The sequence below is a fragment of the Bos mutus genome, chromosome 26 (assembly GCF_027580195.1).
Source record: "Bos mutus isolate GX-2022 chromosome 26, NWIPB_WYAK_1.1, whole genome shotgun sequence".
Taxonomy (NCBI): Eukaryota; Metazoa; Chordata; class Mammalia; order Artiodactyla; family Bovidae; genus Bos; species Bos mutus.
Genome location: NC_091642.1, coordinates 21,559,742 through 21,582,866, shown reverse-complemented (window position 1 = coordinate 21,582,866; position 23,125 = coordinate 21,559,742). Strand labels below are relative to the sequence as shown.

At 44.9% G+C, this 23,125-nt stretch overlaps 1 protein-coding gene across 4 annotated transcripts in view; it reads right to left on the bottom strand.

Moving 5' to 3' along the window:
- Positions 1-23,125, bottom strand: part of XPNPEP1 (X-prolyl aminopeptidase 1) — a 52,007-nt gene that overhangs the window by 27,351 nt on the left and 1,531 nt on the right. For 3 of the 4 annotated variants that reach the window (XM_070363304.1, XM_070363305.1, XM_070363307.1), the window contains exons 2-4: positions 17,975-18,063; positions 12,641-12,765; positions 1,303-1,366 (exon numbers count right to left, since the gene is read on the bottom strand). In XM_070363304.1, the coding sequence (XP_070219405.1) occupies positions 1,303-1,366; positions 12,641-12,765; positions 17,975-18,063 (278 nt within the window). The remainder of the gene's footprint in view (positions 1-1,302; positions 1,367-12,640; positions 12,766-17,974; positions 18,064-23,125) is intronic. The other variant, XM_070363306.1, reaches the window with a different exon arrangement.

The following is a 23,125-nucleotide window of genomic DNA, read 5'->3' as shown; positions in this document are numbered from 1 at the left end:
GAGAGGCCCCAGACTCCGTGTGGCCCCACCACCCACCCCCACTTTGAGGGGAGCAGGTAGGCCTCTGACTCCAAGGAAACCTCCGGGCAAGAGAAGATGGTACCACTGACAACCAGCTGTGGCCCAACCGCTGAAAGCAGCAGTCTGGAGGCAGCCCGGGTACTGGTCCCTGCATAGAAAGGAGCCCATGTGCATGACGTGAGTCAAGGCCAGGAGGACAGAGGTCTGTGGACAGAGGGCCAGGAGTGAGCTGGAAATGGTTCCTGCTCAGCAATCACAGCCACCTGCTCCAACAGACGCCCCAAGGGAGGTGTTTTGCCCTTCCCAAGAGAGACCACCTGGGCGCTGTGAGCATTCAGGGAGACGCAGGGAGTTTATATCTCCACCTCTACCGCCCTCAGCTCCCACAGGCCCAGAAGAACTCAGGGCTTTCAGCAGAGGTGTCAGCCTAAACCAGATGGAATGTGCCAACCAACACATGCACCTACATCAATGGAAGCAGTGCGCTAATTGTGAGGAGAGGGGCTCCCGTCAAACCCAGCCACTTAAGAGGATGGGAGCCTAAAGGGGAAACCCACCCTGAAACTCAAGGGCGCAACAGCTCTTGGAAAATTAATGCAGCGCGCCAGTGTAGCTCAACATTAATCTTTATTATTCAAGTTGAAAGGGAAAGGGGAGAAACCAAGAGTTAAGCGCTTAGAGAATTACAGAGGACCAAAAAGCGAAGGAAGGGGTCCTGAGGATGCCATTCATGTCCCACTTCTTATCTGCAGTGCCAGTTACACAGGGGTATTCATGATATACTTATCTGTGTGCATGTTATATTTAATAAAAAGTTCAACAATATTTTTTTTGGCTGTACTGGGTCTTCATTGTGGCAGGCAGCCTCAAGAGCCTGCAGGCTTCCCTGGTTGCAGCAGGAGGGTTTGGCTGCCCCAGGCATGTGGGATCTTAGTTCCCCCACCAGGGATCAAACATGCATCCCCTGCTTTGAAGGCGAATTCTTTCCCACTAGATAACCAGGGAAGTCCCCCAAGACTGTTTTTAAAATAAAATTTTTTGACTTGAAAAGCAAAGAGTCATTAAAAAGAAGCATCATTAACACATGAGAGAAGAGAGTCACTAACACGTAAGCCTAGGAGCTGCAGGCGCCGGGACCACGCCCCCTCTGCAGAGGGTCAATGGGGACTTCTGGTCTGTATTTTCTCTTTGGTTCTGTATCACAGACTGAAACTGGGTCCAGTTATTTTAGGGAGGCGAACACAAGTACCACAAGGACAAAGAGAGAATTTAGTGACTCACCTGCAGAGCCATCAAATCCAGAGACAAAGGCGCGCCGACAATCACACGGAGCAATGTACTCACTCTGGAAAACAGAGAGGTCAAGAAAGTGGACCTTGATCAGTCACAGCCCAGCAGGACCACAGAGGCTGGCAAAAGCTGGGCACCTGCCTTCAAGGAACTGACAATCTAGCCGAAAAGGCAAACTGAACATTAAAAAAAAAAGATTAGTGCACGCTATAGGCGACCCTAATTAATTAAGGGCTAAAAGGGCTGCTCCCTTGAGCCTCGATTTTTTTCACCTGGAAAACAAAGCAAGAGAAATAGATCCAAACCGCTCTTTCCTCGCTGAGATCTTACTCAAAAACAATCTGATAGCCTTCTCCCTTCCTTGCCACTGACATTCAGGCATCTGTTATTTTTCTGAAAAGCCTGAATTTCTGTTTTATGTGCCAATAACTCTCTAACTTAATTCTCTTTAGCTATCAGCTTATTTCTGAACTTCCTGTCTGTATCCCCCATCCAAGGCAGTGTCACCAATCTCTCCCACGCAGACCCTGTCCCTTCCTGTTAGGGAACAAATGCTTCCTCCAACCCAGAAGGCTTCAGCAAAATAAAACGTCATGTTCAAATCCAGGTCCTCCCCAGCCTCTGAATGGAATGGGATCAGGGAGAAGAAAGTAAGAGGTTCCATTCCTGGGGAGACGGTACGAGGCCACAGTGTGTACTTTTGTGCCAGTAAGGCACAGAGACTCAAGGAACTTGTCCAAAATCACACAGCTCAAAAGGAGCAGAGTCAGGATTTGAACCTGGGCAGTCAGCTCCAGAGCTCAACTCAAGCCCTGTGCCACACTGCCCCACTAAATACATCATCTTGCATCCTCAAAATGACTCTCTGGGATAAGACCAATAGCAAATTAGAAAACTGAGGTTCAAAGACAGAATCTTTAAGTAACTAACAGGCCAGCAGCAGGGCCAGGATCTGATCTGCTTGAGCCCAGAGCTGCTGTTGCTTCTGTCAGCAGGTTGTTCCAGAGCTAAAGGACCTGGCAGGGTTAAGAATGCTTAGGAGAGGGTGCTCCAGGGGCTAAGATTCTGTGCTTCCAATGGAGGCGGCTCAGGTTTGATCCCCGGTGGGAGAACTAAGACCCCCAGTGGTGCAACCAGAATGCTCAGGATAGAGAAGGGCGGGGAGGGTAGGCACTGGCTGGACCCGAGGGCATTTGGGGACAATCAACACAACATAGGGGGAAAACTGGCTCCCGGGTTTCATTCCTGCCACGTAGATGAAAGCCTCCCCTTTCACCAAGGCAGTCATAATTGCAGCCTCAGACCAGTCACAGACCATGACCCACAGAGGTGCTGGAAAGGCCACAGAGAATCACAATGGCGGCATGAAGGAGCTCTGTGATCTCTGAGCCCCAGCTGCCCTCCAGCAGGCCCAGTTACGTGCTCTGATGCATCTCCCCGGCTCTCTCAGCCTCAGTCCTCACTTCCACAACGGGTCGTTTCAGATGGTTGACTGCAACGGCAAGCAAATGTTTGATCCCCAAAACACAAAGGAACATTGACCAGATAGCACTAAGCACACAGAAAGAAATGGCCACCAGCATCAATGATGAACTGTAGAGTCCTTTGTTTATTAACCCAGCAATTATTGAGTGCAAGACTGGAAAAAAAAAAAAAAGGCCAAGATGGGGGAGTGGGTTCCCACCCTTGTCCAAGTTCTGCTGTGAGGAATAGCAAGTACAGGTTCCACACAACTCACCAGAAACCTGAGGGTACTGCACATACACAAGAGAAGAGATGATACCAATGTCTCCTTCCTGAGTGCTGAAAAAGCAGGAGAGAGGCTGGGAAAACTAAACCCTTGTGCTAACAATCACAGCACACAAGAGGACACAGCACACAAGAGAGAAGACCCGGAATGGACACGTGAGTGACAACAGGTCCCCTTGGCTTGGGGCTCTCCCGCTTGACACACAGCAAGGACTGGGGTGAGGGGCTGGCAGAGAAGAACTGCTGACCTTGATGTGGCTTGGCTCTGGCACACAGGGACAGAAGAGTGCCCGCTCCCAACCTGGGGAAGCCTGGAAGGAGGCATGGGGCCCCCAGGGGTTTACCTAGAGTTTCTCTGAAGAGAGGTGGAATTAACAGCAGGTGGACGAGTTTGGTTTGGGATCAAGATGAGGGCTGGGGTAAGAATGTCTAGACATGACCTAAGTGGTCAACATGCCAGAAAGACATCGCTGACCGAAGCTGTCACCTCCACACCAACAAGGCTAAGCAGACGCCAGACAAGCACTGGCCCAAGCCTCCCCCACTTTCCTCAGCCATGAGGCTGGCAAAGCCTGGGAACATTCTCCCTAGAGAGCAGCAAAATGCCTAAAATACGCCAAAGCCTTAGCATACTAGGGAAAAGGCTCAAAGAAACACAGCCATTGGCTTTTTCTCCAAAACTATAATGTCTCTCCATCTTTAATACCCCCATCCAAGCCTCCCTCATCTCTACTTGGACCACTGCCCCTGCAATCCACTCTTAACTCACAGCGAGCTTTTCAAACTGTGTGTGTGTGTATATATCATATTAGCATGTGTCTATGTGTGTGTGTGTATATATTAGCATGTGTGTGTATATGTGTGTGCATCATAATAGCATGTGTGTGTGTGTATATGTTATGGTTTTCAAGGGGATGCATGCTTAGTCATGTCTGACTCTTTGTGACCCTATGGATTGTAGCCCACCAGGCTCCTCTGTCCATGGGATTTTCCAGGCAAGCATACTGGAGTGGGTTGCCATTCCCTACTCCAGCAGATCTTCCTGACCCAGGTACCAAACTCATGTCTCTTGCATCTCCTGCACTGGCAGGCGGATTCTTTACCACTGGCAGCACCTGGGAAATCACATCTCATTAGCAGCATACTTACAACCCGTCAGTGACTTCCCAACACACTTGGGGTAAAATTCAGACCCCAGCACAGTCCCCAGAACATGGCTTGATCAAGCCCTGCTCTCCTCCCAGAACGGTCCTCCGACAACCCACCCATTCACAGCACTCCAGCCACACCACCTGCTTCTTGCTCCTTGCACTTTCCGATCTCACTCCTCCTTCAGGGCCTCTGCACGCGCTCTTCCTTGTGCCTGTCAAAGCCTCCCTCTCATCATGGCACGGCTAGCTCCTTATATTTCAGGTCAGCTGTCGCCTTCACAGAGAAGCTTACTATCCAGCTCCAGGAGCCACGCAGCCTCTTCTGTCTCTCGGTTTAGCACGTGCTCTCCTTCGTGGCTCCTTCATGCTGTTACTGCATTGTCCTGCCCACCAGAATGTAACACCAGGAGATCAGGGTGTTTGTCTGTCTTGTTTGTCACTGTCCCTGAACAAGGCACAGGCCCACAACCAATACTTGTGGAATAAGTAAACAAGCAGGAAGAAAGATGAACCTTTCTTCATACTTCAGACTTTAGCCACCTCTTTGAAAATGGGGAAAAAGCTCTGAGGCAAGAAATGGAGGTGGCCTCTAGAAACTGGAGAAGACAAGGAAATGGACTGTCCCCAGAGCCTCCAGAAGTCACCAACCCCTGCTGATTCCAGCCTTCCACAGCTGGAAGATAATAAATGTGTGCCAGGATAAGCCACTAAGTTTGCTACAGCAGCAACAGGAAGCTAATGCTTTGTCCAACAGGAAGAAGACCAGAAGGGATTATAACTGGGGTTCTGAACTCATAAGCCGTAGGGTACGGCAGGTAAACTAAAAGAGTAAAGCAGGACAAGGGACTGCCTTTTCTAGAGAGCAGCTCCTACTCAGCTCTGATTCCTGTCATGCTGCTGTGTGGGCTCCACCTTCAGTATTTCAGGAGAGGCTAAATAGATGTATGTTCGTGAGATACCATCCCATTTTTAAATGTTGGCATCTAATTCAAACAATGAAATAACACACAGCCAAATAAAGCGTATCAGTAAGCTACAGGAAAAAAAAAAAGAAAGCCTCAGCCATATCTCATAATCCAGCTCACACTTGCCCCTTTCCACAAGCTTTCTGACCTACCCAGCTTTCAGAGACCTCCCACATCTCTGAATTTCACAGAACCATCCACATTGGCATTGATCCATGCCCCCCACCCTGGGTGATGATAACAAATAATACTGGCTAAGACTGCATAGTTGCCAGTAACTATCTTCATTCCCCCTAATTCTAATCTTAACAGCAGCTCTGGAAGGTATCATCCTACCTACTTATAGGTTAAAAAAAAAAAACAAAAGAAACAGCAGCTCAGAGAAGTAAATTACCTACTTACCTCCCCAAGACACCACTGCTCTAAAAGCAGAGCTGAGATCTGATCTCAGGTCTGACATTCCAAAGTCCATGCCCTTGCCACATTGCCAAGCAACATCTTTTATTCTGTATAGAGACTGCACATCTGGTCTGCACAATTGGATTATAAACTCTGAGGGAACCAGGAACACAGGTATGCCCCCCATTCACCTCTATGTGAATTCACCTCTTTCATCAACCATGTGACAGGTGACTCCCACACCCAGGAATCAAACCTGTGTTCAAGCCTGGCTTCCGCACTTACTGGCTGGGTAAACCTTAAGGTTCAATTTTTCATCTGTAAGGCAGGGATGATAAAAACACCCATGTGGGAGGGTTGAGGTGTAACATAAAGAAACTAGCACATGCTAAGCTTTTGATAAACTACAGCACTTATTACTACCAGATGATGACCTAGACCCTATGGGAAACATAAGAAAATATCTTCTCAGAGTGGACAGTCCAGCAAACAAAATAAGACAGGTGTCAGTGAAACATCAGCCCTAATAATCAGCACATGAATTATGCTGCATATGCAGTATGGTATCTGCTATAGTTTCAAACTCAGATGTGATCTGAATCCTTCAGGCCAAGCTCAGAGGTTAGACCTGGCCCACCACAGACAGGTGAGGAGAAGCAGGAAGGTAACACAGGGAGGGAGAAAGTTCAAGAAGGCCCAGAAGCAGAGGTTTGTGGCAGGACAGTGAACGATTAGTCTGACTGCTGAGGCAGAACGTTCTAGGGAGTGGCAGCAGAGATTCCTGGAAAGGCAGGCTGAAGACAATGGTCAAGGACCTCAAACACCACACTTAGAGGCTTGAACTTTCTCCTGCAAGTTCTAGATAGAGAACAAAAGTTCAAGAGTGGGTAGTGACGTGACCAGAGCTGGGTTTTAAGAAGAGTGAGCAACATGGACACATGCAGACTGAACAGGGCAAGCAAGGCAATGGCTGGGTGCCATGGTAAGCATGACTCAAGTTACGTGAGCCTGTGCGGGGTGACATCTGTGCCCCCCACTGGCCCTTCACCTCCGTAAGCCATAAGCCTGGCACAATGCCTCAGATATATGAGGCTTTCAAAAAAAATGAAACCGAAAGACTAAATGGCTGTGTGTGCACAGGAAGTCCCCGAGTTCAGACTGTGAACAGAGATGAGAACCACCAAACTCCAAACACTGAGGTAACATCCAGTCCTCAGTATTTTCGTCTCTTTTAAATGAAACCAAGAGATGGGGAAACAGTGGAAACAGTGTCAGACTTTATTTTTTGGGGGCTCCAAAATCACTGCAGATGGTGACTGCAGCCATGAAATTAAAAGACACTTACTCCTTGGAAGAAAAGTTATGACCAACCTAGATAGCATATTGAAAAGCAGAGACATTACTTTGCCAACAAAGGTCCATCTAAGCAAGGCTATGGTTTTTCCAGTGGTCATGTATGGATGTGAGAGTTGGACTGTGAAGAAAGCTGAGTGCCGAAGAATTGATGCTTTTGAACTGTGGTGTTGGAGAAGACTCTTGAGAGTCCCTTGGACTGCAAGGAGATCCAACCAGTCCATTCTGAAGGAGATCAGCCCTGGGATTTCTTTGGAGGGAATGATGCTGAATCTGAAACTCCAGTACTTTGGCCACCTCATGTGAAGAGTTGACTCATTGGAAAAGACTCTGATGCTGGGAGGGATTGGGGGCAGGAGGAGAAGAGGACGACAGAGGATGAGATGGCTGGATGGCATCACTGACTCGATGGACTCTGAGTGAGTCTGAGTGAACTCTGGGAGTTGGTGGACAGGGAGGCCTGGAGTGCTGCGATTCATGGGGTTGCAAAGAGTCGGACACGACTGAGTGACTGAACTGAACTGACTGAACTGAAGTCAAGGTAACAGGAAAAACACTGGATAGCAGTCCAAAGAGTCAAAGATACCCTTTCCCTACTGTACAGTCACTGAAAATGGTTGGTTTCCCATCTAGGACTTCATTTCCCAGACCCCCTTGCAGCTAGGTGGGGTCACGTGACTGGTTCTCACCAATGCAGATTGGTTGGGAAGTGCTGTCTGGGTCAGGGCAATGCAAGACGGATGTGCCCTGTCCATACTACTCCCCTTCCGCCAGCTGGAATGGTGGCATCATAGGATGGAAAATGCCTGGATCCCTGAATCACCCCTCTTTCTAGTGGAAGAAAGTCACCCACCAACCAGGAGCACCCACTCTGGACTGCCAAAGGAACGAAATAAGGCTCTATATACAGCACCGAGTCACTGCAACTTTGAGATGTGTTCCCACAGCAAACATTACTCCAATTAAGACAGTGGCTGAAATCACTGTGGGATAAAAATCACTACCTCCACCCCAGGAGAGAGCCTATTTAAGAAATAAAAAACAGGAAGCCAACTCCGGGAGGAATGGGAGTAGAATCCAAAGAGTCTAGGAAAATCTGATTCATGTCTTCCAGAAGGAGGAACCATAAACACAGCCAAAAACTCAAGTTGGCGGAGTCAGCCCTGCCAGAACGTGATCTTTTGACTAAGCTGTGCCCAAAAGCAGAATGAGGGGCCTTACAGAAGGAGGGGATGAAGAGTTCAGATTTCTCAAAGGTGGTGCCAGGGCAGTTCTGGCCCCAACCAATGATTCTCCTGGTTTGGGGCCAGCGGTGCCCACAAATCCCAACATTTGACTTCGACAGTACAAGAAGATTACAAGAGAAAAAGGACACATCCTTGCTGTAAAAGTCCCTCAGGGCCCAAACTCATTAACACCAAAACCCTTGTTCTGAATTTAAAAGAAAAAACCCTTAGAGTTGCTGAGGACAGAGAAGAGCAGACCCCTGGAGCGCCAAGACCTTGCACAATCATGCATTTGGGATGCATATTCTCTCCAGCAACAGTGTGTGGGTGTCTGCATTTCTGGTTTGGAAAGTACACAAAGGACAGAATTCAAGATTCTTCTTCCTTTCTCCAACACCCTCCCTCCCTGACCCAGAGGAGAAATCCCATCAGCCCAGAATCCAGCCTGAAAGGAAACAGCCGGGGACAAGAGCCCCAGAGAACAGCAGCCCCTCTATTACTGAGGAGGCTGCTGCGGCAGGTCACAAGCAAAGCCAGCCCTCCTTCCTGGCCTCAAAGTCCTGGCGCGGACCCAGGCCCCACTTCACAGTCATCCCAGCTTTGCCCTTCCTCTTCACGGACCCGAAACAAGAACGTGGGTCTTCTCATTTCTTTCTGTGGATGGCACCACAAACCCTCCCAGTCTCCAAACTTCCCCATTCCCTCATTCATCTGCCTGCAAGGTTCATGCTCAGTCTATCTGCTGCTGCTGCTGCTAAGTCGCTTCAGTCGTGTCCGACTCCGTGTGACCCCATAGATGGCAGCCCACCAGGCTCCCCCGTCCCTGGGATTCTCCAGGCAAGAACACTGGAGTGGGTTGCCATTGCCTTCTCCGAGTCTATCCACTGCTTCTCCTCTAAATCCTTCCCTTATTCCCTGCTCCTAAGGACAGCACCAAAGTCCAGGACCTCTGCACCCTCACTCCAGGATCCCGCAATGACCTCCAAATAGGGCTCTCAGTTCCCAGTGTCTCCCTTCTCCAGTCTACACTGAACACTGCTCCCACTGACTGATCGCATCACCCTCTTGTCCAAAGACCCACAGTGGGTCCCTGCTACCTTTAAATAGGAATGTGAACATGATGCAATTCCATCATGCAGCCTTCCTTACCCTGCCAGCTTCAAATATTCTCTCTGACCAATGAGCTCAGTCTGTACTTTACCTAAATCTGTGCTGACCATTACAGTAGCCCCCAGATACATGTGGCTACCAAGCACCTGAAATGTGGCTAATGTGACTGAGAAACTAAATGTTTAATTTTATTTCATTTCAATTAACTTAAATTTTAAAACTGATGCTCAAGACTCTATTATTATAAATTTTTTTAACTATGTTTGGAAAAACTTTGGCACCTAAGTCCACTTTTCAACTGTAGATCTTATGAAATCTAAATACAGATCAAATATTTCCAATGAACAGTCTACACTCTACACTTAAGTTGAGATGTTCTGTAATAAAGTAGATACCGGAATTTAAGCCCTAGTATAAAAAAATGAATGTAAATTATATCATTGATGATTTTTATACTGATGATGTGATGAAATGACAATATGTTAAACATACTGGGGTAAAAAAATTGTTTCACTGTTTCTTTTTCCTTTTTTCCACCATAAATATTAGAATTGCTAAACTACATACATGCCTCACATATTTCTATTGGACTGACTGGGTTCTTCCCTTGAGATTTACTAGTTGAACTTTGTGTTATATTTGTGACAGGGGCTATCTACTCTTTAAGGGAACATTTCCCTTCATTCATCGCTATAATAGTAATAATAGCAACAAATATAAAGAGACTTATTAGGTGACAGATACACTTTAAGCATTTATATCTTTTAACTCATTTAATCCTAGTAACAGCCCTATGAGATAGGTATGTCACTATCCCTTTTTTGCTGATAGGGAAACTGAGACCCAGAGAGTTTAACTACCACTTAGGAATTTGAGGTAACTAACTTGAGATCAAGCAGCTAGTTAAGTGACAAATCTGGCACCAGAACCCAGACAGTTTCTAGAGCCCATACACATACCAATATGCCAACTGCTGGCCCTCTACTTAGCCAGTACCCAACACTTAGCCCTGTTATGGCAGTCAGGAAACATGCATCAGACACACAAAACACAGCTTCTCCTGCCTGGCAAGGCGGATGGCTAGGCTACAGCAATAGAAATGATAGTCAAAGATTATAAAAGAAAAATGGGGGGCGGGTGTGGTGAAAGAGAAGAGGACAGCAAGAGTCCAAGAATATAAGCTTATGAGCCTAAACAGTAACTTCTGCAATGAAAAATCACAGCTAATATCAAGCAAGCTTAACTTTCTGTTTTCAGGACATTTTTCCACGATTAGAGATTCAGCTTTCTTATCCATGGAGGGGCCATCCAATTCTGAAATTCCAGACCCATTATAGGAGATGAAACACTAAGCGGAAGCCTGGAACATCACCTGGGGTTTGGCCAGTGTCGCTGCCATTCCCAAAGTTGAATAAGAAATTGCTTTGGGCCTATTTGTTGTTATTTAGTCACTAAGTGGTGTCCGGCTCTTTGCGACACTATGAACTGTAGCCTGCCAGGCTCCTCTGTCCGTAAACAGGCAGATTTTATCCTAACTTTAGGCAAAAGAAAACTGAAACACCAACATCACAAAGTTTCCATACACTCTTAAGTGGAAAAAATCTGCAAAGGTTGAAGCAAGTAATACTAACAGGTCACATCTTTCCATACAATGAGGCCTCACCTGGAGGTGAAGGTTCACAAATAAAGCAAAGCTATTAGGAGTTTGGCTGGGGCTCCATGACAGCTTGTGAGACTCTGAAAGGACAGACCCGATTTCAGACAACAGTGTGCGAGGCTGTGAGGGTTAATATTAGGTGGCCTTGACTGGGTGAAGGGATTCCCAGATAGCAAGCTGGTAAAACATTATTTCTGGGTGTGTCTGTGAGGTTGTTTCTGGAAAAGATTAACATTTGAGTTGGCAGACCCAATAAAGATCACCCTCAGATATACAGGGGCAGCATCCAATCCGTTGAGAGTCTAAAAAGAACAAAAAGGAGCAGAAAGGGCAAATTTGCTCTCTCCTGTTTGAGATGAGACATCCATCTTTTCCTGCTCTCAGACTTCAGCATTCCTGGTTCTCAGGCCTTTGATGTGAAAACATCCCTGGTACCCTCTGCAAGCTGAAGAACCAGGAAAGCCAGAGGTGTAACTCCAGTTCAAACCAAAGCCTGAGAACCAAGGGAGCTGATGTTGTGTGAGCCACTGCTCAAAATATCATAATCTCTCTCTCTTTTCTCTCCCTCTCTCCCCATATGCATGTGTTTGGTTCTGTCTCTCTGGAGAACCTTACTGATACAGGGACTTACGGAAGACCCTATACCAACTGCTACCTGATGTGCTCCACCATCCCACCCAATACTGAGATAGGACAGTTACAGTCATATCAGTCCAGGGCAACTGCCTGATGCTTAAAAGGCAAGAGAATGAAAAACACCACTGATGAATCTGGCAGAGAATCCATGTGACCTGAAGCCCAAGTCCAAAGGCTGAACTCTGGGACAGACAGGAAGCAGGTAAGGGCCCATCAGAAGTACCCAGGCAGGGGAAGAAGAAAGGAGTTCCCTGAGGATAAGGCCAAGGTCTGTCCTTCTTAAATGGTGGATGCCCGCCTCCTCTGCTACCTACACTCCTGAGGCCCGACTTGTGCTAGCTCTGCTACCTACTCACGTTCAGTCCTCAGTCAAGACGAAAGATGAAACTCTGAATCCTGTTCATCTAAACAACAGAGGCGAATGGAAGAATTCCATTACCAAACCCCCACCCTAAATCCCACGTCTCTCTCTATCTCCCCACTGCCTACTAAACTTAACATTAATGTACCCGGCCACCACGTCTTCCCACATCCAACAACTCCCTGTCCTGCTTGATCTTCTGCTTCTACACTTAACACCTGCTCTCCCACCTCCTCCTTTAACCTTTCAACCACTTTCACTTGCCAGATTCTCCTCTTCAGCGGCCTCTCCTCTTTACATACTATTCTCCCCTTTCTCTCCCCTCTTCAAGGAGCAAGTTCGAACCCATTATTGTATAGAAACTGCTACTGAAGATCAACAGACAAAGGAATTCCCTGGAACATGGAGTCCCCTACTCCACTCTGAGATGACTGGAAATTCCACAGACATTTAAATCTGGAAAATGCTGAGTATTTCATCTGCTTCTTAAGAGTTACACAGTGCACCCTAGTATATCAAAGGCTCTGAGAAATCCTATGGTTAAGAAACTGTTCAAATGGACACAGTTCCCTGTGCCAAGCCCTGGAGGACACACTTAGATGTGGTTTGACAACTAGAATCCTAGAGTACAAACTTATTTGTACTTATTTTCTGAGGGGAGAAAGGAGGAAACCAAAGGAGGGGTTGATGAATCCCATCACCAGCCCATCTCCACTCAGTACCTGATGGGCGTCTCCCGACGGGATGATGTAGGCCTGGATTGGTTCCGTCACATACTCCAAGTTCCTCATGGCTTGTCTCAGCTGCCGAAGCAGCTCTGAAGTTATCTTTGGAGCCATTCTGCTGTCTGCAACAACAGGGAGAGTTTGTTCCAAAACCAGTCAGACTGCCCCCACGTAACTCAATGACCAACCGAGTTCCAGAGAGGTACGTGGTATAAAAACTGATGATCTACACTGAAACGCCATGATCCTCCAAAGTCCATAGTCTACCCTGGAGTTCACTGTTGGTGCTGCACATTCTATGGGTCTTGACAAATGTATAGTGATGTGTACCTATCACTATGATTTAAGAGTTTAATAGTTTTCATTGCCCTAAAATCCTCTCTGCTCAGCCTATTCATCCTTCCTTTCTCTCCTCCAATCCCTTGATGTGACTAATCTTTTTACTGCCTTCATAGTTTTGCCATTTCCAAGAAGTCACACTGTTGTAATCATACAGTATAAAGCCTTTTCAGATTGGCTTCTTTCACTTAGCAATGTGGATTTAAGGTTCCTCCATGTCTTTTCATGACTTAATAGTTCATCTCTTTTTATTGCTGACTATTATTCCATTGTCTGGATGTGCCACAGCTTATTAATATTTATCCATTCACAAACTGGAGGACATCTTGGTTGTTCCCAAGTTTTGGCAATTTTGAATAAAGCCACTATAAACATCCATGTTGCAGGTTTTTGTATGGACGTAAGTTTTCAGTTCCTTCGGCTAAATACCAAGGAGCATGACTGCTGGATCATATGATAAGAGGATATTTGGTTTGTAAGAAACTACCAAATGTCTGCTAATGTGGCTGTACCATTTTGCTTTGTCACCGTTAATAAATTCACTGGTCCACATCCTAGGCAGCATTTGGTGTTTTCAGACTTTGGGATTTTACCAACCAATTTTTCAAACAAACAAAAAATACTTGGCTTAACCAAAAACATCCTAATGCACCATCCTGTAAATAATGGAGAGTTATATTGAGGCCATTGTACTACAGGTTATCTTTAAGAATTTATACCCTGAGCTTCCCTGGTGATCTAGTGGTTAAGAATCCACTTGCCAATGCAGGAGACATGAATTCGAGCCCTGGTTGCAGAGGCTCCCACATGCTGCAGATCAGCTAAGCCTGCCTGTGTGCCACAACTACTGGGCTATTGCTCTGGTGCCTGGAAGCCACAACTACTGAGCCCATATGCTGCAACCACTGAAGCTCACACGCCCTAGAGCCAATGCTCTGCAACAAGAGAAACCACTGCTATGAGAAGCCCACGCGTTGCAATGAAGAGCAGCCCCCTCCTGCTGTAGCTAGACAAAGCCCAAGTGCAGCAAGGAAGACTCAGCACAGCCAAAAATAAAATAAATCAATAAATCTGCCAAAAAAAGTGTATACTCTGACTCATTGTAGCTTATAGTCTGCTAGGTATGGACCTCTTTTTTTGTTTTGGTTCTTTTTCTTTAACAGTTTTATCTGGTGCTTCTCCATCACCACCACCACCTTGGGCTATAAAAGCCTCAGTCTCTATGGTTATCTCCAATAGATTCCCCTACAGGGTATAATACTAATCTTGGGACTCACTGGGAAAGTGCCCCATCTTATTCATAATCTGCAAGGGCAGCTTCAGTTACTGGCCTTAGGGCTCCCACTCAGAAGTTTCCAAAAGACAGAAGTTTCCAAAAGAGAGAGACACCAGAAACAGTCCTGTTCATGAATCAAACATGTCCATGATCCCTGCATTACAGTTCCTTCTAAATACTTTTCAGAGGGACATCCTTTCCTTTTGTCTGTCCTACTGAGCCTATAATTTCTTATGTACATAAAAAAGAGGGATCAGAAGTATCTAATGACCTAAACTTATATATTAATACCTCCACTGGGTTCAAAATAAAACCTATTGTGACTTCACAAGCTTGCTAGCATCCGAAAACTTTATTATGATGTCTTTCGGGGTTTCAAAATAAATTTGTGCTTCCGAATCATATTTCTGAGCAATTTAATATTTTTAAAAATCAAGCAAAAACGTAGACATCCTTTGGAACAGTTCCAACCTTGGTGGCACATGACAGCTACCTAGGGAGGAGTACAGCCTGAGCATCTGGAATTTTAGAAAGCAACTATATGATAGAAACCAGTGTATTTTCTTTTGACATCATTAATTTCCTCTGTTCTTCCAAATAGAAGAATGTGACTTCTATTTGGACACATCCTGATTTAAGGATTTTGCTGGCACTGACTAGGTGTTTATTGAGCTGACTGTAGTACGGATCAATAGTATCAGTTACTAACTTCATCAGTAAAGTCAACAGACCCAATGGCAAGCACAAAGTCTTCAGTTATAGGTGGCACTAGTGGGAAAGAACCCGACTGCCAATGCAGGAAACACAAGAGACATGAGTTCAATCCCTGGGTCAAGAAGATCCCCTGGGGGAATGGCAACCCACTCCAGTGTTTATGCCTGGAGAATCCCACAGACAGAGGAGTCTGGCTATAGTCCATAGGGTCACAAAGAGTCCAACACGACTGACATGACTTAGCACGGCAAGCACACACTGAAAACCATCAAAGGCAAGATGGAGCCGGTCAAGGACATCTCTGCTTCCTGGTCAACACAGCCTGCTTCCTCAGCACGCACTCTGACCTTCATCACCATCTCTCGCCTCATCAATACATTCCTCCTCCAGACTGGCCTCCCTCAGGATCACCAGCATCCTTAGTTTCACTCCACTACAGGGGCATCTTCACTCTTTCCTCCACAATGCCCCCTGCCACCCTCACCACTATTAACATCTCCCCTGAGCCTGCCTTCCTCATCCTTCGTGCCCCTCACATTTGGTCAGTGTCCTCGGTCTGATGCAGACACGTCTTTGTCACCTGTATGAGACTCAATGCAAAGATTCCCAATACCACAGCCAGAAGATAGGATGGCTGTGGCTGAGGCAACAAATGGGCTGTGGCCATGGAGGCAGCTATCATGGAGATGGACACAATGAGAAAAGGTGGCTGCAGGACAGCAGGCCTTACAAGTGAGTGAACGGGTGAGCAGCTAGAGTTGCGGAGGAGACAAAGCAGGTACAATCACGAGACCCAACCACTGCGCAGGCAGCTGAAATGACAGTCAGGATGGAGGAAACGAAAACCATGGCTGTGATCCTCATAGGCTAGTTTTTATGAGGATTAAATGGACTGCCATGTGGAAAGCATTTAGAAGCAGTGCCTGGCACATAGTAAATGTTGTGTTTGCAATTACTAGAGGTAGATACACAATTAACTACAGTAACTATGAAAGCAATATGAAAAATGGTGAGAAATGGTGGCTATATTGCTTCTCCTTAAGGCGGGGGCCATGTCATCTTCATCCCTGAATCCATGTATCTAGCCCAGCATCTCATACACGCATAAGCTCACTCGAAGATGGCTGAATGAGTGTCACAGCTCTGTGCCTATCTTTTCAGACTCAACATAACAGCGATGAATCTTCTGTGAAAAAAAGCTAGGATCCTAGAAGATGCCGTATTTTAGCATCTGCTCATTCCACATCCCATTACTTTTCAGAAACGTTAGAAGCAGCCAAAAGCTAATCAGGGTGTGCAGAGACGTGGGGAGCCAAGAACAACAAACCTAGTGCATGATGTAAAATTAGCGCATACATTGCCAGGTATTTTTAAATCATGCTCTAAAAAGAATGACTCATTTGAAAGTCTCTTGCATATGTGGATCTGCTTTTAGAAATAAGTTCCTAAGCCTTCAACCTTTATCACAAACAAAAGACTTTTCGCTGCTTGGAATTACATGAAGAGCACCCCCTATTTACCTCACTGGGTGGCTAGAAGAATTTAACATGACAGCCTGTGTGTAAGCACCATACACGGCAACGGATACGCTGTAGAAGCTCAAGAAATATTACTTCAATCTGAATCTGAAGCACCAGCTGGGATTCCTACACGTCTTGTTACGAGAATAGAAGGGGCTGGTTTACTCCAATTTCGGCATCTTAGCATTTTCACAGATGCCAAGCTGCTCCTCCAGCACCCAGAGCTTTAGTTTGTTGCTCTGTCCCACTGCTGAGGAAGGGTCAAGAACTTTACATACATTAGTGGTTAATCCTCATAATAATCCCCGCCCAGGGAGGTTCAACTCTTCCCATTTTACAGATAAATAAACAGAAGTCAAACACTTGATGACCCAAGTCAAGTGGGTCATCAGGATAAGGACCCAAGGATTCAATTACCAAGCCCATGCACTGATACATCATCTTATCTAGAGAACATAACAGAGGCAGTTCTCTTAAAGCAACTCTAAAACCAAAGGAGTCAAAACAAGTGGGCTCCAGTTTCCAGCTGGAATTTACAACCTCAGACAACTGAAGCTCCCTGAAGCTCTATTTCTTCATACGTAATAAAAAGAAAGAGAAATTCTCACCAAACTCTAAATCCAATGGTTCTATCACTTTTCCCTTTCCTACTTCCTCTTCTCATTCCTTCCTCTCCTTCCTCCAACATGGCCCAAAATGTGTTGGATACAGCTACATTTTTAAAGAAAAAGGACCTAAAACTGCATATAGTTACAGCATTGATCTCCCAAAGAGAGATCAGTTATGGTTTCTAATGTGCTTTGTGGGATTGATCTTTTTCAGTCAACTACAAGGAAACACTGTAGTTCTCCTGGGTAGTCCGCAGAAAAGGGACTGGAAATACAGAAATATACCACTTTTTTCGAATTTGGGTTTCTGGCAACCCAACAATATAACTAATCAGTTCTGGGAAGAGGATATGGTTCCAGAAATTTTTCCCCAGAGGATTTTCCTGAATGCCTGTTCAATTTATAAAGCACAGTAATGCATTATAAACTTATTTCATAGTCTTAAGATGAAAACTGAAAGCCAATCTGTAAGGATGTCAATAAATTATATTAGAAATTAGAAAAATCAGACTAGAACTTTTTCAATAACAACCTATCTCTACCACTACCACCACCATCCCACCATGCCAAGAACAATGAATTCAAAAACTATCTCTCTTTACTTTCTACTGAAAAAAGTAACATATATATGTGTATACATACATACATACACACACACACATATACATAAAATACATACATACACACAATAAGCAACAACTCAGGAAGCCAAAAGACAAAATGGTTTTTAATTTCCAGGCATACATCCCCTCAGCCCTAGTCATGATCAATTATTAATCGCTTACCCTCCCTTCTCTCTCAACTTGGTGCTGAAGTAGGGGAATCTAAAATCCTTCTGAGATGTTCCATCTAAAGTAAGAGGCAAAATTATTACCTGTTTCCACACCTGGGTCTCCAGAGTATGTCAACTCGTTAGGTTCAATTATTCTTAAATTTTTCAGCTGAAAATCCTGGTAATTTGCCCTAAGGAAGAGAAAGAATAGGCTATTGCAGACTTTGACCTCAGTAAACGTGGCAAGGTTTAGTCAGAGAGGAACATCAACTTGACTTAGCAATTTTCCTTTATGAGATGGAAAATCTCTCACCCCAATATCAGTGATGAAATAAGTAAGTTTCAGATAAAACATCACCATGGCAGGTAAATCTCAATCTCAGTCTCTAATTCATGAATTTTCTTCCACTATAAGCAGATTCTAAATTCATACAAAAATGCAAAGAACCCAAAATAACCAAAACAATTATGAAAAAGAACAAAGTTGAAGGATTCAACCCTTCCTGATTTCAAAATTAATAAAACTACAGTAATCAAGACAGTGTGGTACTGGCATAAAGATAGCCTTATGTATCAATGAGGGCTTCCCTGGTGGCTCAGTGGTAAAGAATCTGCCTGCCAATATAGGAGACATGGGTTCAATCATTGGGTCAGGAAGATCCCCTGGAGAAGGAAATAGCAACCCACCACAGTATTCTTGCCTGGGAAATCCCATGGACGGAGGAACCTGGCGGGTGGTTACAGTCCATGGGGTCACAAACGAGTTGAACACAACTTAGCGACTAAACAACAACAACCAGATTCACCTCCTAAGAATCTGTATGCAGGTCAAGAAACAACAATTCGAACGAGACAGGGAACAATGGACTGGTTCAAAATTGGGAAAGGAGTATTTCAAGGCTGTATACTGTAACCCTGCTTATTTAACGTACATGCAGACTACATCATAGGAAATGCTGGGCTAGATGAATCAAGCTGGAATCAACAGTGCCAGGAGAAATATCAACAACCTCAGATATGTAGATGATACCACTCTAACGGCAGAAAGCAGAGAACTAAAGAGCCTCTTGATGAGGGTGAAAAAGGAGAGTGAAAAAACTGGCTTAAAACTCAACATTCCAAAAACGAAGATCACGGCATCTGATCCCACTGCTTCATAGCAAAAGTTTGGGTGGGGTCGGATGGGGAGGGGCGTGTGCGGAATGGAAACAGTGGCAGACTTTTATTTTCTTGGGCTCCAAAACACTGCTGATGGTGACTATAACCACAAAATTAAAAGAGACTTGCTCTTTGGAAGAAAAGCTATGACAAACCTAGACAGCGTATTAAAAAGCAGAGACATCACTTTGCCGACAAAGGTTCGTATAGTCAAAGCTATGGTTTCTCCCGTAGTCATGTATGGATATGAGAGCTGGACCATAAAGAAGGTAAGTGCCAAAGAACTGATGTTTCTGAACTGTTCCGCTGAAGACGACTCTTGAGAGTCAGAGTCCCTTGGACTGCAAGGAAATCAAACCAGTCAATCCTAAAGGAAAACAACCCTGAATATTCATTGAAAGGACCAATGCTGAAGCTGAAGATCCACTACTTTGGCCACCTGATGCAAACAGCTGACTCACTGGAAAAGACTCTGATGCTGGGAAAGACTGAGGGGAAGAGGAATAGGGGGCAACAGAGAATGAGATGATTGGAAGGTATCACCAACTCAATGGACATGAGTTTGAGCAAACTCTGGGAGATGGTGAAGGACAGGGAAGCCTGGCACGTTGCACCCCATGGAGTTGCAAACGGTAGGACACGACTTAGGGACTGAACAACAACAACAACATCTAACGGAGAAAAATACAGTCCCTTCAACAAATGATGATGGGACAAAGGGTTATCCACATGTAAAAGAAGGAAGCTGAACTTCCACCTTCACACCATATACAAAAATTAACTCAAAATGGATCACAGACATAAATGTTTTCTTAGAAGAAAACATAGACATAAATCTGCCTGACTTTGAATTAGGCAATGATTTCTTAGATATGACATCAAAAGCATATGCAGCAAAAGAAAAAACAGACAGGACTTCATTAAAGACTTTAATGCTTCAAAGGATACCATGAAGAAAGTGAAAAGACAACCCATAAAATAAAATATTTGCAACTCAAATATATGATAAGATTCTGGTATCCAGAGTATATGAAGAACTACTATAGGGACTTCCCTGGTGGTCCAGTGGTTAAGCAACCACCTGCCAATACAGGGCACAGGGGTTCAGTCCCTGGTCTGGGAAGATCCCACAAGCCAAGGGGCAACTAACCCCATGAGCCGCAACTACTGAAGCCCACATGCCCTAGAGCCTGAAATGAGAAGCCGCTAAAATGAGAAGCCCATACATTGAACTAGAAAGCAGCCTCCACTCACCACAACTAGAGAAGGCGGCACCCAGCAACAAAGACCCAGCACAGCCAAAAATAAATAAAACTTTTTTTAAAAAGGACTATTACAACTCAACAATAAAAAGAAAAATATTAAAACTTTTAAATGGTCAAAGACTCCAAATAGACATCTCTCCTAAGAAGATAGAGAGGTGGCCAATAATCAACATGAGATTTTCAGCATCATTATTCATAAAGGAAATGCAAATGAAAACCACAATGACATACCACTTCACACCCCCTAGGAAGATTATAATGAAAAAAAAAAAAAAAAGACAGTAACAAGTATGGGCAAGGACATGGCAAAATTGGAACAACCAGAAATTCACTGGTGGGAATGTAAAATAGTACAGTAGCTTTGGAAAACAGTCCAGCATTCCTCAAAAGATTAAATACAGTCTTAGCCTATGACCCAGCAATTTCACTCCTAGGTACATTCCAAAGGAAACTGAAAACACAAGTCCACCTAAAAACTTAACAACAAAGTTCACAGAAGCATTATTCATGATATTCAAAAAGTAGAAACAACCCAAACATCCATCAGTTGATGGATAAATAAAAGTGGTCTAAACATACAATGGAATATTATTTGGCAATAAAAAGGAATAATTACTGATATATGCTGCTGCTGCTGCTAAGTCACGTCAGTCGTGTCCGACTCTGTGTGACCCCATACACAGCAGCCCACCAGGCTTCCCCGTCCCTGGGATTCTCCAGGCAAGAACACTGGAGTGGGTTGCCATTTCCTTCTCCAATGCATGAAAGTGAAAAGTGAAAGTGAAGTTGCTCAGTCGTGTCCAACTCAGCGATCCCATGGACTGCAGCCTACCAGGCTCCTCCATCCATGGAAGTTTCCAGGCAAGAGTACTGGAGTGGGTCACCAGTGCCTTCTCCAACTGATATATGCTGTAGTAATCAGTAGTAATCCAACGTAGTAAAGCTGGAAAACATTTTACGCTAAGTGAAAAAAGCCAAAGACGATCATATATTGTATGATTTCATATGCAGTGTCCAAAAGAAACAAATCCATAGAGAGAGAGTAGGCAGTGGTTGCTTAGACGTAGGATGGAGCTGGAAATAAGGAGTGACTGCACTGTGTACAGGGCTTCTTCCAGGGAGGATTAAAATGTCCTAAAAACTGATCATGGTGATGGTTGTACAACTCTGGGAATATTCTCAAAACCACTGAATTGTACTTTTTAATAGGTAAATTGTGTGGTACATGAATTATATCTCAATAAAGTTGTTATAATATTTTACAAAGTAAAAAACCTCTTTTCCTTGGACAGAAAACAAGTCACATTCTTACCTGATTTCCCTTGACTTCATATACACATTTAAAAGACGGTGAGCCAAGGAAGTCAATTTCTCTACATACTCAACTGACTGGTTCACACACAGGACAAGAGAGCTGGAGGGAAACTATTCAAAAGCAGCCCTATTATTCACTTTACATGAGAAGAAACAACTCGCCACAGGCCATAAACATTAGGAGCTGCAAAGACAAGACGAGAAATCAGTCTGACAGGTGATGTTCCCAGAGAACTTGAGTTCAAGCACTCTCTGTCAGCATCACCAACTCCATATTCCTGTAAGGATCAAAGGAGCCACAAAGCAGCTAAACATTAAAACAATCATGCTCCTGTCATATCCTGGTCTCTGCAGAGTCCAAAATCCATCCACCCTTCACTAACTTGGACAGACACATTCTCAGGCTCTCGGAGCAAGGTTATCATTAAATATTAGAGCTAGAATATACCTCAGGGATGATCCAACTCAGCTCCCACCTCTAGAAAGAAACTGAGAAACAGAGATCAACAAATTGCTCAAGGCCTCAGAGCTATCTGATGAAACAGCTAGTCTAGAACTAGAGTCTAGGCCTCCCAAGGTTCACTTCAGTGCTCTTCTCCTGCCCAGGACTTTTTCAGCCTGTGGCTGTTGTTTAGTCACTATCGTGTCTGACTCTTGCAATCCCATGGACTGCAGCCTGCCAGGCTCCTTTGTTCATGGGATTTCCCAGGCAAGAATACTGGAGCAGGTTCCCATTTCCTTCTCCAGGGGATCTTACCCACCCAGGGATCGAACCCATGTCTCCTGCTGGGCAGGAGATTCTTTACCACTGAGCCACCTGGGAAGCCCCTTCTCCAGCCAACACGTTCTCGATGTCATGATGTGCCATAAGATGAGTAAGAGGAAAGAAGCATGCAGAGAACTTCCTATTCAATCTATTTATAAGATGGTTATGGCACATTTTTCTCCCTCTCTCTTTTTAAAGAAATCCCAGCAGTGTTATTACCCTCCCCATGCCCCCAGTCTAGGATGAGAATCACACATGTATATCACTCAGGATGGGGCAAAACAAGGACCAAGATGCTCAGTCATGTCCTGTAAGATGAGACAAGGGTAGAATGGAACAGATTCTAGGGTGAAGTGGGCAATGTTATTTTTGCCTACCCAGAATCCAACCCTCCCTCTTTTGGTCAGAGCACCTTGGTTTTCCTTCTGAAAATGTCTCTTCTCCACTTTCAGCCCACAGCGTTGGAAGAGTCTCACCTGTTCACCCACCAAGTTCTGGGATCCAGGCCCGCTCAATCCATCCTTCCAAACCAGCGAAGGACAAAGGATCAATCCATCCTTCCAAACCAGTGATGAACACAGGATCAAATCGGTCCAGTGAGGATCAGATTTGGAATTTCTGCTCCAACCGTTAGGTAAAAAGACCCTATTTCTGCTGGGGCTGTCAGACTACAATTGTCATAATCTGCCAAAGGAGAAAGTCTGCCTGACAATGAAGCCAACACTAAAGAAATCAGAGCCAAGAAGTACA